The sequence below is a fragment of the Ambystoma mexicanum genome, chromosome 6p (genome assembly GCF_040938575.1).
Source record: "Ambystoma mexicanum isolate Mex_15411 chromosome 6p, UKY_AmexF1_1, whole genome shotgun sequence".
Classification (NCBI taxonomy): Eukaryota; Metazoa; Chordata; class Amphibia; order Caudata; family Ambystomatidae; genus Ambystoma; species Ambystoma mexicanum.
This window is the reverse complement of record NC_090935.1, coordinates 158,521,744-158,536,884: the sequence shown is the minus strand read 5'-3', so window position 1 is coordinate 158,536,884 and position 15,141 is coordinate 158,521,744. Positions and strand designations below refer to the sequence as shown.

At 48.4% G+C, this 15,141-nt stretch overlaps 1 protein-coding gene across 1 annotated transcript in view; it reads right to left on the bottom strand.

Annotated features, from left to right (window-relative positions):
• Window positions 1–15,141, bottom strand: part of NOL6 (nucleolar protein 6) — a 915,540-nt gene that overhangs the window by 54,509 nt on the left and 845,890 nt on the right. The window contains exon 24 of the mRNA XM_069626862.1: window positions 1,685–1,885. Within this exon, the coding sequence (XP_069482963.1) occupies window positions 1,685–1,885 (201 nt within the window). The remainder of the gene's footprint in view (window positions 1–1,684; window positions 1,886–15,141) is intronic.

The following is a 15,141-nucleotide window of genomic DNA, read 5'->3' as shown; positions in this document are numbered from 1 at the left end:
ACCTTGATCCAAAATATTCGTCAAGTCATCCTGAACAAAAGCTTCAGGAGGAGTTGACCAACCAAGATATTCTGTGACTCTAGCCATCAGTCTCCTGTAGGATGACGCAGCATGAGCCACAGGCTCAGGCCTGCCAAAGTCCACCTCAAAAGAAGTGTCTAAGCCACTGGAGATTGCCTTAACTCTTCCAATTGACTAGCCCCAGAAAATACAGGAGCCACATCTGGGTCAACAGGGTCAAAATCTAAATCTGACCGCTCCTCCTCCTCCTCCTCCTCCTCATAGATGTCATCCAGAGGAGGTAAAAGTCCTGTCTCGGGACAGCAGAGCGTCTGGAGTCCTTAACAGGCCTTACAGACTTGGAAGTAGCCTTCCTTGGAGGATTTCCAGTACAAGGGATTTCCGACAACAAATCCCAGCCAAAAGGCCCCAAAGGCGTGGAGGGCACCGCCGGTTTCGGCGTTGACAACGGCGCCGAGGGCTTGTACAAAGGCAAAGCTTCGACATCCGTATCCACCGGACACATCGCCAACCTCAAGCCTTTAGCAGGTTTCTGCGGTCTCGCTGGGGACGAGGACCGAGACCTGGAAGCACGTCTCTTGCGACCATCCTGAGCCTTGTCCCAACGGGACCTCGAAGGTTCCCGATGATGATCGCGCCGAGGACCCGAGCCCGAAGGCGCACGAGCAACGGATCGAGACCGTTCCTTGCCGGCTTCATCAGAAGGCGCGGACGGAACTGTGCCCTGGGATTGGAAAATCGCCAGCATCTGCTCCCTGAAGGAAGCCAATTCCTCCGGAGTCAAGGACTTTGTTGGACAAGCCACTTTCCTCGTGGCTCCATCCTCCGAGGAGGACGTGAAAGGTGACCGGTGACATTGTTCCTAGAATGCCGAGATGAAGATGAATGGTGGGAACCACTCTGGGACCGAGATCCCCGGGACTCCTTCCAACACGGATAGTTTCCCCTCGAATCGTTAGTGGTCACCCCCTTAGACTTAGATTTATGGGACTTACTGGGTTTAGAACCCCTACCTACCTGAAGCTTCCCCTTAAGCTCCCGCAAGGCCTTAGCAGTCAGCGACTGGCATTTGGAACAGTCGTCAGTGTCGTGACTCTTGCTCAAGCGCCACAAACAAATGCGATGCAGGTCGGTAATCGACATCTTAGACTTGCAGTCCCGGCAAGTCTTGAAGCCAGACCGTGGATTCGGAGGGTTCCAAGAGGAAGACATATTCACGAGGAATACATGAGGCGCGCAAAGTTTCCGAAGCAAACACATTTGTGGAAAAAACGGAACTGAGGCTAGAGGCGCTGTGCGTCCGATTTATAACATCGGGTGACGTCTCCCTCGATGGAGGCCTTCGAGGGACATCGACCTGATGCCATCGACGCAGGACGCCCTCTGCCGAAAAAGTTTCCGAAGTACACAGCTGTGGAAATTACATGTCAAAGATGTGAAATACATTGGAGGAGACATTCCATTCGAAACTGATTTACTAGTCAATGGGTTAATCTGCAGTCTTGCACTACTATTACACATAACCCAAAGAGATAGCCATGTCTGTAATGCATTCAACGTGATAGTTATCGATTTCAAAATTCAGTTAGAACATACAAAATTTGTTTAGAAACTGTACTGTTCCGGATATTATAATCTATCAATTAAAATAAAATGCCCTTACTCGCAGCTCACTGAGATATAACTGGACCGGGTCATAATCAACTACTGGAAGGAAAAAGGTTTTCACTGGTGCATCACTGTTCAGCATTCCACGGAAAAAGGATTTCACAGGTTTATCAACCGCCTCTCGATGCCTTGGGATCTGCTTAGGATTCAGGTGGATCAGAACATCGTAGCAATCCAAAGGTGGCCGAAAAATCAGCTGAGGGGAGAAGAGAAAATCAAAGTTCTGTATATTGTAGCCGGAACATAACTTGAAGGACAGAGTATTTCACACAAAGGACAACACAAACAATGCATTTGGGTCATGGAACCATAGGCAAAAGTGCCGAGCCCAGCTCAATTGGATAAATAATTAATTGGCCAATGTCGGATTTGATGATATTAGAAGGGTATTAAAAGGGGGCTACCTTTGAAAAGCAATGGAGCACTTTACAAGTCATAGGGGGAAGGAGACAGCAAGGGATTTGCAAAAATATGTATATTATTACAAGCCATAACATTTTTGAATAACAATTAATGAAAACTCCAGTAATTTAAATACCAGGAATTTCTAAAAGTAAAAGGTTTAAGTTACTCACCTGTCACTATTGTCCTCCATCATGGGGTTTGCCATAGATTCACATGCTCGTGAATATTCCCAGTCGTCTGGCTGGGAATCCTCGGTAAAAGAAGAAACAGTTTCACATTCACTCTAAAACTGTATTTCTCCTCTAAACCAATCACTGTCCTCTGGGTCATACTGCCCCCATCCAATGACAGTCCTCTCCCTAAACCCCGGCTCTGGCAGCCATCTTCAGATTTGGTAAGCACGTAAAGTGGCAGTATGACCAAGAAGAGATGCAGAGGGGCCGGAAGTAGGGTCACACATGAATCCATGCCAGACCCATGCTGGAGAACAATAGTTACAGGTAAGTAACTTAAACCTTCTCCAGCATGGGGTCTGGCATGGATTCACATGCTCATGAATAACGAATACACAGCCGTACACATTACCCAACCATGGGAGGTGGCAAGGCTCAACAGAAGTAATCAACACTTACAGACTCACCTCGAGCGAACAGGTTGCGTAACACTGCCTGGCCGACTATTCACACCTCCCTGGAATTACTGTCGACACAATAGAACTTCGTGAAGGTATGCGTGGACCTCCATGTCACAGCTTTGCAGATGTCGAGCAAGGGTACACCAGAAAGGAACGCGGTCATCACAGCGATCGCTCTGATGGAGTGAGCTCTCGGGTGGCCTGGCAGAAGCCAGTTAGCCAGTCGATGACAGTGCATGATACAGTCTGAGAGTCTCTCCAGATGGAAGCCTTGGACAAGGCCTTCCCATTAGTCACAGGTCCAAAGTTTACAAACAACTGAGAAGTCTTCCGAAATCCCTTTGTTCGTGCCACGTAGAACTTCAAGGCACGAGAAACATCCAGCGTATGCAAGGTTCTCTCCGCCAACATTGAAGGTTTCGAGAAGAAAACAGGCAACACCAAAGGCTTGCTGAGGTGGAATTTAGACGGAAACTTCGGCATGAAAGAGGGGTGCGTATGCAGCAACACGGCTGCTTGCAGGACAGGACGTGGATCTCACCTACACGCCTGGTTGAAGTGATGGCCACGAGAAATGCTGTCTTCGACGAGAGAAACTTGAGTGGGGCTTGATGCATAGGTTCGGAGTGTGCCCCCACCAGTCTTGTCAGAACCACGTTGAGTTCCCATGCCGGGGCAGGTGCCTTCATCAGCGCGAAAGATCGCAAAAAGCTCCCCTGAGAAACCCCTTTACGAGTTTGTGGGACCACAACAAGGATCTTCCTGGGGATCTGGTGTAGCATGAGATGGCCACCAGGTGTACCTTGATGGGCACGTGAGCCAGACCAGCTTTTGCCAAGGAAAGCAATTACGGAAGAATCTGTGTGGCCGTGACCCTCAGAGGGCTAATCTTTTGCGACCAGCACTACGCAGAAAAACGCTTCCACTTATGGCCATAGCACTTCATTGTCGACAAGGCCCTGGCTTTGGCGAGGAGCTCCCTGCAGTCTGCTGGCAGCTCATAACGCCAAAACTCTAAGGCTGCGGGAGCCCTGACATCAGGTTCAGGGATCCTGGGTCGTGATGAAGGAATGCACCTCCCTCTCTGGTGAGCAGATTCGGAAGTATCAGCAAGTTAACTGGAGGCGATGATGACAGGCTGAGTAGGTCCAGATACCAAATCTGCCTCCACCACGCTGTGGCGAGGAGTATCATCCTGCACCGACACCGAGTGTGTTGATCACACATAGCAGGAGAGGAAACATGTCCCCCAAGCTCCTCGGTTGGTGGAATTCTGTAGTCAAACTTATGGCATTTGGAGTTTGTCACCATAGCAAAGAGATGGATCGTGGGACTGCCCCATTTGACGAACAGACGGTCCACTTGATCCTGACAAAGTTCCCACTCGTGGCAAAAGCGCAATTCCCTGCTGAGGGAGTCTGCAATGGTATTCTTGACGCCTGCTAGGTCGAGAGGCCGAGGAACATCCCCTGTCCGATGGCCCAGTGCCACAATACCCGAGCTTCCTTGGAGAGCACTGGGGATCAAGTGCCCCCTTGCTTCCTGATGTAGAACATGGTGGTGGTGGTGTTTGTGAAGATCCTCACCGCCTTGCCTTTCAGAGATGGTAGGAAAGACTTGCGGGCCCAGAACACTGCCGTAGCTCCAGGTTGTTGATGTGCAGATCCTTCTCTGCCGGAAGCCACAGGCCTCTCATGAGTAGAAGTCTGGTGTGAGCCCCCTCCACCCCCAACCTTCCAGGGAGGCATCCGTGGTGAACTTCTCCTGGTATGGCAGGGTTTGAAATCCCAACCCCTGGGCGATGTGGGAGTGCACCCCCATCACTCTCATTGCCCACCAGAATTCCTCAATGAGGGTGGGGGGGTCTTGTCCGCAAAACTCCCGGACACTTGTATCCAACGTGCATCCAAGAATTACTGTAGGGGTCTCATCTGCAACCTGCAGAGAAGGACAAGGTAGATGCAGGACGACATCATGCCCAGCAAAGACTTAATGGACCCAAACCGTGGCCGTTTTCGCTGAAGACAGTCGCTGCACCATCCCTTGAATTGCTGCTAGCCTCTCCGAGGGTGATGCCAGGCAGGCCACTGTGTTGACTGTGGCGCCGAGGAACAGCACATTCTGCGATGACATTAAGCGGGACTCCGGATAGTTTACGGAGAACCACAGCTCTGTCAGAAGCCAGACAGGCTTGTTCGTGTGCTCGTCGGCCAGCTCCCGAGAGAGGGCGCGTATCAGCCAATCGTTCAGCTATGGGTATACGTCTATGCCCCACAGATGCAGGTGGGCCACCACCGCGGCCAGGCTTTTTTTTTTTAACACTCTTGGGGCAGACCTTAAGCCAAATGGTAGGGCCTTAAACTGGTAGTGTTGGCCTTGTACCATGAACCGTAGGAACTTCGATGTTTCCTGTGAATGGGGACGTGGAAGTACGCATCCTCTAGATCCAACTACGTCAAGAAATCCCCTTCCACCAGTTGGCTGAGTGCGTGCTACAACATGAAAATCCTGAATTTTTGGGACTTCAGGTACTTGTTCAGATGGAGTAGATCTAGGATGGGTGCCCAATCCCCCCGCCCCACCTCTTCTTTCTGACCAGAAAGTATCAGAAATAGACCCGGAGACCCAGAGTCGCTGGGGAATCTATCACCCCTTTTCCTAACATGGCTTGCACTTCTTCCAGGAGCTGAGGGATGTGCTGCTCTCGACGAGGAACTGGTGGAATACAAGGGCACCTGCGTAGGAACTCCAAGGTGGGTCCTTAGGCGAGTGTCCAGCAGTCATCCTTCAGTGGTGATCTTCCACTCGCAGGGTGCAAGAGTGTGGGCCCGACGTATTGGCCGTTTCAGGCTAGCTTGGGTGCCAGCATCCTGCCCTGTGGGCAATGCCGACGCCGACCTCTGCTACCGTAGGCCTGGGAGTGACCCCTATAGGCTTCCTGCGTGGAGATTATCTGTATGAAGTGGAGTATTCCCTTGGATGATCTGCTCGATTTCCCCCTGCAGGAGTGAAAAGACGATGAGCGATGCTGCTGCAAAGAGCCAAAGGAATGCGCCATCTCTGTCTTTATGGCTTGAAGGGATTTCTCAACCGCCTTCCCAAACAGATTTTCACTGTTGCATGTCTAGCACCTTTGCATGAACATCTTGGCAAAAGTTAGTGGCCTACAACCATCCCTGCCAATGAAGGCAAATACTGTTCCCATCTGCCGGAAACCCTCAGTCAGCGATGTCTAGAGCCACCGTAATGTTATGGTCCGACGCCACCTCCCCTTCCTGGAATAGGGCAAGAGCCTCTGTTTTCTTGTCGTCGGGAAGAATTCCAGGATATATCCCAGCTTGTACCAAAGCTCCTGGTCGTATCAAGACAAGAGGATGTCTACGAAGCGGTCTACAGCTTGTTTGGCTGCGCCCGATGAGCTTGTAAGGCCTTCTTTTCTTCCTCCTGTCTTTGTTTCTCTGATATCTCCCGTAACTTGGCTTGGGTGGTGGATTCCTTTCTAAGGAGGAAACCGATTGAAGGCTGGCTAAGGAGGCGGACAGCGAGGGCAATCGCGGTCTATCTGACCTGGGACCTGCATCAGGGGCCAACCCGGCGGAATCAGTTCTTGGCCTCGTCTTGAACCCCCACAGATGGGGCATCCCCAAAGGACTTCAACATCCTCCTGGAGGGAGACCAATCCTCGGTGAGGCATAACCCTGCTCTGAGCATGCGTCAGAGGCCTTGCTCAACTTGAACAATACCGCCATCCTGCTATACCTGTCTTTCTTCGTCTTCTTCGAGAAGCCCAGGCATATCTCGCCCACATCCTTGTTGTGGTCCGGGTGCAGGCAGTATAGACACTTAGATGTTTGTCCTCCACAAAGACGTTCCTTAGCCAGCATTGGGTGCAGGGCCTGAAAAGTCCCCCCCACCTTTATCTCCTACGGTAGGAGGGTGGGAAATGTGCCCAAGACGGCCTTCCAGAAACTTTGATGAACAATCGGCCTTGAGGGGCATGCAATTTCACAGACAACGGATCCCCGTTGCAAGCTGATGAAGATAGGAGCACACACGCTCTGATGGAACAAAAATAGAAAGTTTCCGCAAAAACGTGGGGGAAAAAGTACAAAACAGCTCAGAGATCAACTCGAGGACACCCAGCACTGAAACGTAGGGAAAGGACTATCATTGCATGGGGTCAGTATGACCCTGAGGACAGCGATTGGTTTAGAGGAGAAATACAGTTTTAGAGTGAAAGTGAAACTTTTTTCTCTTTTACTGAGGATTCCCAGCCTGACAGGGAATATTCATGAGCACATGAATCCATGCCAGACTCCATGCTGGAGAATGGCAATTATACCAATTCTAAAACAATCCTGAAATCATCTGCATACTCTGTCTCCATGCTGTGTAACGGTGATTCATATATGTAGACTGTTTGCACCAATGTAGACCAGTCTAGCCACATAAGATCATCATGCTGGCTTTACCCTTGATTCCAAGTTATAAATGCCTTGCAACACTAATAAAATATGGCCAGACCGACCTAAATGTATTCCAGTATGGTCACGTATGGTCACGTAACACTTAGGTTTGCTTTGCCCCATCTATCAGTAGTCTCCTAAAATGAGAGGACTGCTCCCTGGACCTTCACACATTCATACAGCATACACCCGTTCATTCACATACACTCACACACCCGCACATTCATACTGCATTCATAAAACCACTTGCATGCACAAACAATTTCATACATGTGCACTTAGATAACCCCCCGCCATGCAAGCATACATACAAATATATATATTAATTACCTAAACATTAATAACTTCTTCATTCATCTGCTCACATGCAGTTTCCAACCACGCATTACTGCATGGCTCACCCCTCTTCTCCTCTGACCATGCTGACTAACAGGAGAGCACTCTTCTACTCTTCTAGTAGGATTGGTGAATACGCGGTTAGCTCAATAATGAGAATGCAGCCGGGCCAGACTTCCTATGCCCCATTGGCTTGTTATGGTGCTCTGTGTTTTGTGGAGCAGAAAAGGCTCCATGTTACCAACATATATATATTTTTGTTTAATTCATTTTTATTTGATTTTAAGTCAAACAGGATACAGCATTTCCATCAGAAATAAACAAACATCAAAAACAGAGAAGAAAAAGATGGTATTATCCCCAAGCAAAGATAAGACAATCCGATTCTAGATTTCAGTGTTGCTTTCATGAACTGCCCATTCGCATGTAACTTTCATTTACAATAGTAATGGTTGTCAACAGTAATCCCTGTTTTCCCTTCCCTCCCTCCCCTCCCCTCACAGGATTCCATCTACCGCCACCAAGGAGTGTGCCTTCTGTTGCGTGGTGAGTTGCATATTAGATGTAACAAGTTTTGGGGACCACCTTGTGTGGAGAGTTGGCATGGGTTTTCATTGTCCTAGATCATACATTCAATCGACAGGTGCTTTCCCACAGTGTGGGGTTATAGGGCTAGTGGGCCCGTGGGTGTTAATGTGTCCTTTCCGGGATGTATTTGTTGAGGAATTCCATCCACAGGATCTCACATTGTGCAGATTTCCCATGTATGGATGACGTGATCTTTTCCATGTTGCACATGTTAGAGGCAACATTGACCCATTCTCTTTCGGTTGGGACCGAGGGACATTTCCATTTCGTGGCCAAGAGAGCCCTCGCGGCTAGCAACAGCGGTGCGGCTATATCTGTAACCCTCCTCCACTCATCCTCAATATTTTCAAAGCCAAATAGTACTAGGAGGGGGTCCGCTATCCTCTGGATCCCATCTAGGTCCTTAATCCATCTCAAGACTTCGTTCCAATATATTTGGATTCAGGGGCAGGACCACCACATGTGCCAATAATCCGCAGTGGATCCGCAGCCCCTCCAACACAGTGGGCTAGATGATTGGTACATTTTGGAGAGTCTAAGCGGGTCATATTGCCATCTATTAAGTAATTTAATCGCGTGCAGTTTAAATTGACAAGAGATCGAAGCTTTAAGTGCCGCCCGACATTTTGTCCCACATCTCTGGATCAATACTTTCCCCAATGTCCTTCTCCCATTTCAGTCTAAGAGGTTCTGTCGATCCTTCCCCTGCCTCTATGAGCATTCTATATAGGGTCGAAATCAATCCCTTTGTTCCAGTTCTAGAGTCTAATGGGGTGAGGTCCCTTTCAAACTTCTCCTTCCATTCGGGCTTCGTCAGGACACCCTTAATTTGCAGAAAGTGGAATACAGATAATTTGCCAATTCTGAGCGCCTTCTCCAATTCGGGGAGTGTGATAAATGAGTCCTTTTTTAGGAGTTGCCCTACCTTGTCCAGGACCGCCTCATACCAGGATTGAAATCTCTCTACGTTAGGAATCTGGTCATTGAGGCAAGGGGACCACAGGTGACTTAGTGGCGATGGTCACATAGTGATATTTTTCGTGTCCCTGCCTTCTCTCCATATTTCCCATGTGGTTTCAAACATCGGGTGTGCTTTAGATTTCTTTAGCACTCTCCTTCTGGGGGACCATAGCCACTCCGAGATTGTCGCCGGGGACAGATAGTGGTTGTCCATGGCAATCCATTGGGGTGTTTTCTGATCACGGAGATGGGGAATGAGGATTCGTAAATGGGTCGCTTCATAATATTGCTGAATATCAGGGAGGCCAACCCCACCTTTGTCTTTAGGCAGCGTCAAGTTAGTGTACGCAATTCTTGTTTTTTTTCCCCTGCCACAGGAACTTTATGATCGCTTTCTTGACTTCAGTAAAGAATTGGCGCGGCATTTGGATGGGGAGCATTTGAAAGGGATATAAAAATCTCGGGAGACAAGTCATTTTAATTGCACTTAAGCGTCCCAGCCAGGATATGGTTAATTAATCCCACCTGGCGAGGTCGGCATGGAATTTTTGGAGAAGTGCCGGGATGTTGGCCTTGTATAGATCACGGAGAGATCTCGTGACATGTATCCCTAAGTATTTTAGTTTCTCATGTTCTATAGTAAGGCACAGGGAAGAGTATCTTTCATTGTTCAGTTCCATTGAAGCCAGTAGGGGGAAGAGTATCGACTTGGATTTATTGATTTTAAAACCCAAAATTCGGCCGTATGCATCTATTAGGCTTAGTGCCCTGGAAATAGATGTGTTGGGGTTTATCACATGCAGAAGTAGGTCATCGGCGTACAGCGCCACCTTATATTCCACCTGACCCAGTCTCATTCCCTGAATCAGGGTGTCTTTCCTAATTTTCTGTGCCAAAGGCTCTACAGAAAGGGCAAAGAGTATGGCCGAGAGGGGACATCCCTGTCGGGTACCCCATTTTAGCTCAAACCATCTCGAGTACTCCGCGTTGACTGACACTGCGGCTTTAGGTGCAGTGTACACCGCTTTTATCCCTTCTAAATCTTGGTCCTATACCCACGGCACTGAGGACTGCGGCAAGGAATTCCCATTCAACCCTGTCAAACACTTTCTCAGCGTTGATGGAAAGCAAGGCGGGTTTTTTGTCCATGGTCTGGGAGGCTGCGACCAAATGAAGAGTTTTCCGCATGGTGTCTGCCCCTTGTCGTCCAATTATAAATCCAACCTGGTCAGGGTGAATAAGGTGGGGCACGTGAGTCTCCAGCCTGGCTGCCAGCACCCTTGTGTAAATTTTTGCGTCGAGATTCAACAGGGATATAGGGCGGTATGAACCGCAACATTTGGGGTCCCTACCTTCCTTGGGGATAACCTATATGAGTGCTCGAACGAAGGAGTCGGGAGCGGTTCCCGAGTCCAAGACTTCATTGAATAATTCAGTCAGGAATGGGGCTAGGAGGGTGCTGAAGGTCTTATTGAAGCCAGCTGAATATCCGTCCTCCCCTAGGGATTTGCCCAATGTTAGCCTTTTGATCGCGATGTGTACTTCCTCTTCCATAATGGGTGACTCAAGGTGGGCCGAGTCTTCCTCAGCTAGTTTGGGAAGATCGGTGTCTGCGAGATAGCTATCTATCTCTTGCGAGTTTGGGTCTGTTTCAGAAGAGTATAAGGCTTCGTAAAAGTTTGCGAAGAGTTCAGGGATGGTCAGTTTGTCTTGCCCCGGAACAGGAGCGTTATTTGTTATTTCCTTTACCCTTTGTTCAGCTCTCTGCATCCTGAGTCTAGCAGCCAGCAGTGCATCAGCTTTATCCCCCTTCTCGTAGAACTTTTGTTTCAGTAAGTGCAATTTGCATGTTATCTGATCTCGTTCCAGGTGGCGAAGTTCCTCCCGTTTCATTTTAGCTTCTTGGATCTTATCGAGGTCTGTGGTATTCCCTTCCCTGGCCTCCCTATCTAATCGAAAGATTATGTTCCGAAGCTTATTTTCAATGAGGGTCCTCTCTTTTCTTCCGTGCCCCCTCCCGTATAAGGATCCCCCTCCAGGTTGCTTTGGCCGCTTCCCACACTCCCTGTTTGGAGATCTCCCTGGTGTCATTGGTTTTGAAATATTCACTAAACTCCGTCTCAAACTCTTCTCTAAAACAAGGGTCCCTCCACAGGGTCTCATTGCACCTCCATTTCCCACCCCTGGTCGGCAAGTGTTCCCATCGTAGAGCAACTGTGACCATATCATGATCGGACCATGTTATTGGGGTGATCTCAGAGTGTGGTGTAATGTCGTAGAGTTCCCGTGAGAGGTAGATATAATCTATTCGAGTGAAGGTGTTGTGTGGGGGAGAGTAAAATGTGTATCCCCTTGCATCAGGGTGCATTTCCCTCCATGCATCAACCAGCATGTATACCTGCATCATGGTCTCCTCTCATTTCGTTGTTGACAGCTGGGTTACCTGCCTTACGATCCAAGCTGGGGTCAGCCCATAGATTGAAGTCCCCACCCAATACAACATGTCCCGTAGCCTCTAACATTATTTTGGGGATGGTTCTGGAGAGGAATCTGAGTTGTCCTACGTTGGGGGAATAGATTGTGGCTATCGTTACCTCAACCCTCCCGATGGTTCCCACCACCAATTGGGCTCGCCCTTCCGCGTCTGACCAGGTCAATTTCCCTTCTTATAAGGATTCCAACCCCCCCAATTGCGCAATGGACCTGAGCCCCAAAACTCCAAACCTGAGCCCCAAAACTCCAAAACATATTTGTTTTTAAACATGGTGGTATGGACATCCCTGCTCAGAGGCAGTCAGCACAGTACCCGTACATTAAGATCTTAATCTAAATGTGAACACCTCTCAAACGCAATGTAGCAGCGTGCCCCGCCTCCCCTCCCCTCCAAACAAAAGTGCCACATCTGCATATATGACTGGCAGCCTATCGAGGTATCTGCAACCTTGTCATGGCTTGGCTTTTAAATAAGAGCAAGAAACCATAAAGAGCTCAATCATGGATCCCATTCATAACAAAACAAAAAAATTAGCAACTGTCCCTCTGAGATTCAATCCATGCAGGCAAATGCCCAACTAATCTGGTTCTCGTGCCTTGTGAAGTATGTAGGGGAAACTGATCCAATCTGAAGCAGGCCACCAATCTTGGTGATTGGCTCGAGGACCTGCCAACAGTATTTCTTTTTAATCAAGGAGGTTTGGCAAAAAGGAATGAAGAGAATGACCAGTGGTGCCATGATGATTGCTATAAACTTGTATGCAAAAGAAAGATAAACACATCTGTCCTAAACTCTAATGGTTTTTCCAACCAAAACTAAAGAAACTCTGATGCTCGTCAGGAACTCTGTGTAAATCCAAATGAAAAGGCACGGTCCCAGTCAAAAAAAGGCTTAAACACTATCCCTGTCACTACAATAAACAAAGTTCTGGTTCTTGCTCGTGACCCAGGAGAATGACTCCCTTTCTCCTGGATAAATACATCAAGTGGTCATAAAATAAAAATTCCATAAAGTTGCAGGCTTTCTGTGACACACAAACAAAACAGTTCTACAGGATCCTCGTGGGTTTAGAAGAATGGCTCTCTTTTCATAGCTGGTTCCCCAATGTTCCTTATAGTTTTCAGCAAAATTTGCAATTCCTTTACAAAGGTTTTCACGTTTTTTTTTTTGATAAAACATTTTATTGGTTTGAGACAAACAAACAACATAAGCACACCGTCAATACAGGTCTGTGATTGTTTCCCACCGTTATTACAGACAACATTTCAAAATTGAGTTTACTGCCCCTTCACAGGAGCTACATTTGATTTCCCCGCTTTATTGGTACCCTGGATGTGGAGGGGCGCCACATTCTCTTTTCTTATTTGCTCATACAGAGTCACCTTTCAGTGGGCGTCTTCCCATTTTTGCCATACCTTTTGAGCCTTGGCCGGACATCCTCTGACCGTGTATACCCTGTGCTCCATTGCAACACAGATGTCTACGTCTGTCGTCCATTGTCCATAACTCGGAGTCACCTCCGATCCCCATTTCTGAGCATTGTTTCTTTTGATAAGTGCGGTAGTGGTGAACACAAACAGTTTTTCATATTTTGATAGGTCGACTTCATCGTCTATTCCCAACAGTAGCAACTTAGGATCTCTGGGGATCTCCTTACCTAGGACTCTAGATAGTTCGTTGCAACATGCGTCCCAGAACTGCTGAATGTGTGTGCATGTCCAGAGTATATGAAAGAAGGTACCTTCCTCTGTCTTGCATCGCAGGCAGGTTGGGTCATTTATCCTTCCCCATTTGTAGAGAGCCACTCTAGGATAGTATACTCTATGTAGTATATTTAACTGTATCAGCCTGAGCCTTGACGATATGGCTACCTCCCTGGGAAACATCAGAGTTATGACCCATTCTTCCGGCAGTATTGTACCCACATCAGTCTCCCATTTGGTCTGTAGAGCTCGCAATTCTGTCGTGCCAAAGGAGGTTATGGCACTATACAGGACTGACGTCATTTTCTGAGTGATTCGCGCCGGGAAGAGGTTCCTTTCTATTGGGGTGAATTCCGGCAATGCGGTCATATCAGGGAGATTGCCTTGTAGTGCGTGGTGCAACTGAGTATAATGATATTGTTCAGTTTGGGGAAGTGTGAGGTTGAGCGCGAGCTCAGAGAAAGTAATTACATTGCCCGCTCTCACGACATCACCCACTGTTAGGGTTCCATGTTGGGACCAGAGCGGCCATTTGGGGAGATTGTATACACCCGGGAGATTTCTGTTGTTCCACAGTGGTTGGGCTAGCGACAGCTTGTTGCCCCATCCCACAAATTTGTGTGCGTCCGTCCAGATTTGTGTTAGGTGTGTCCGCATATTGGAGATGTTTGGACGGGCCCTTTTCCTATAAAGATATTGACAGGGTTTTCAAGAGTGTCAATTTCTAATGCGCGGTTATGCGGCGCGGATTTGTCCCCGTGCAATTGGTCATTTACGATTGTCAGTTGGCTGGCCCAATAGTATGTCTGTATCCGGGGAAGCCCTATTCCGCCCTCCCAAATGGATCTTTGGAGCGTGGCAAGTGCTATGCAGGGAGGGCGGCGCCATCATTCCACAGCAACTTTCGGATTGATTGATCTATTTTCCTGAATACGTTCGGGGGGACGTGAAGTGGGGCATTTTGTAATATGTATAGGAGTCGGGGCAGGGACATCATTTTAAAGAGCACTGCACTGCCTAGTAGAGTCAGGGGGAGGGGAGGTGTTGGGAATCTTCTGCGAGTCTCGTCATCACTGGGTGTACGTTTCTGGGGACATGGTCATTGAGATTATTTGTGACGAGTATAGCCAGGTACTTGAATTGTTCCCTTTCAACCTGATAGGGGCATTGTGGGGGTATCGCCTGTTCTACCTGCCCCAGCGGGAACATGATGGACTTAGCCCAGTTGACCTGTAGGCCGCTGAAGGCGCTGTATTTTTGTAGCACTCCGGTCACTATGGGTCAGGATCTTACTGGATCGTACAGATATACAAGCAAGTCATCAGCATACAGGGACACCCTGTCTTCCCAGCTTTCCGACCAGCGGAAGCCCTTCCATGTCTCATTGCCTCTCAATAGTATCGCGAGTGGCTCGATTGCTATCGTGAATATCATGGCTGACAGAGGGCATCCTTGCCTGGTTCCCTTTTCTATTTCAAAGGGGTTTGATGTATAACCGTTCACCTTTGTGACTGCTGTTGGTGCTTTATACAGTTGTTTGACCCAGCTCATGAATTGGGGCCCATATCCCATTCTTTGCATCATCTCCCAGATCGCTTCCCAGTGTACCGAATCAAACGCCTTTTCAAAATCTACCGCCAGCAGGACTAGTGGGCCCTGAATGGTGGGCGCATTTTCTATCGCCGTATGTAATCGATGTATGTTCATGCGCGTGGATCTTTGTTGCATGAACCCCCATTGATCCAGGTGAATCAAGGAGGATATAATTGGCTGGAGTCGATTAGCTAGTGTTTTCGCTAGGATTTTGGTTTCAGTGTTGATGAGAGAAATCGGTCTGTAAGAACTGCATCTATTCGGGGGTTTGTC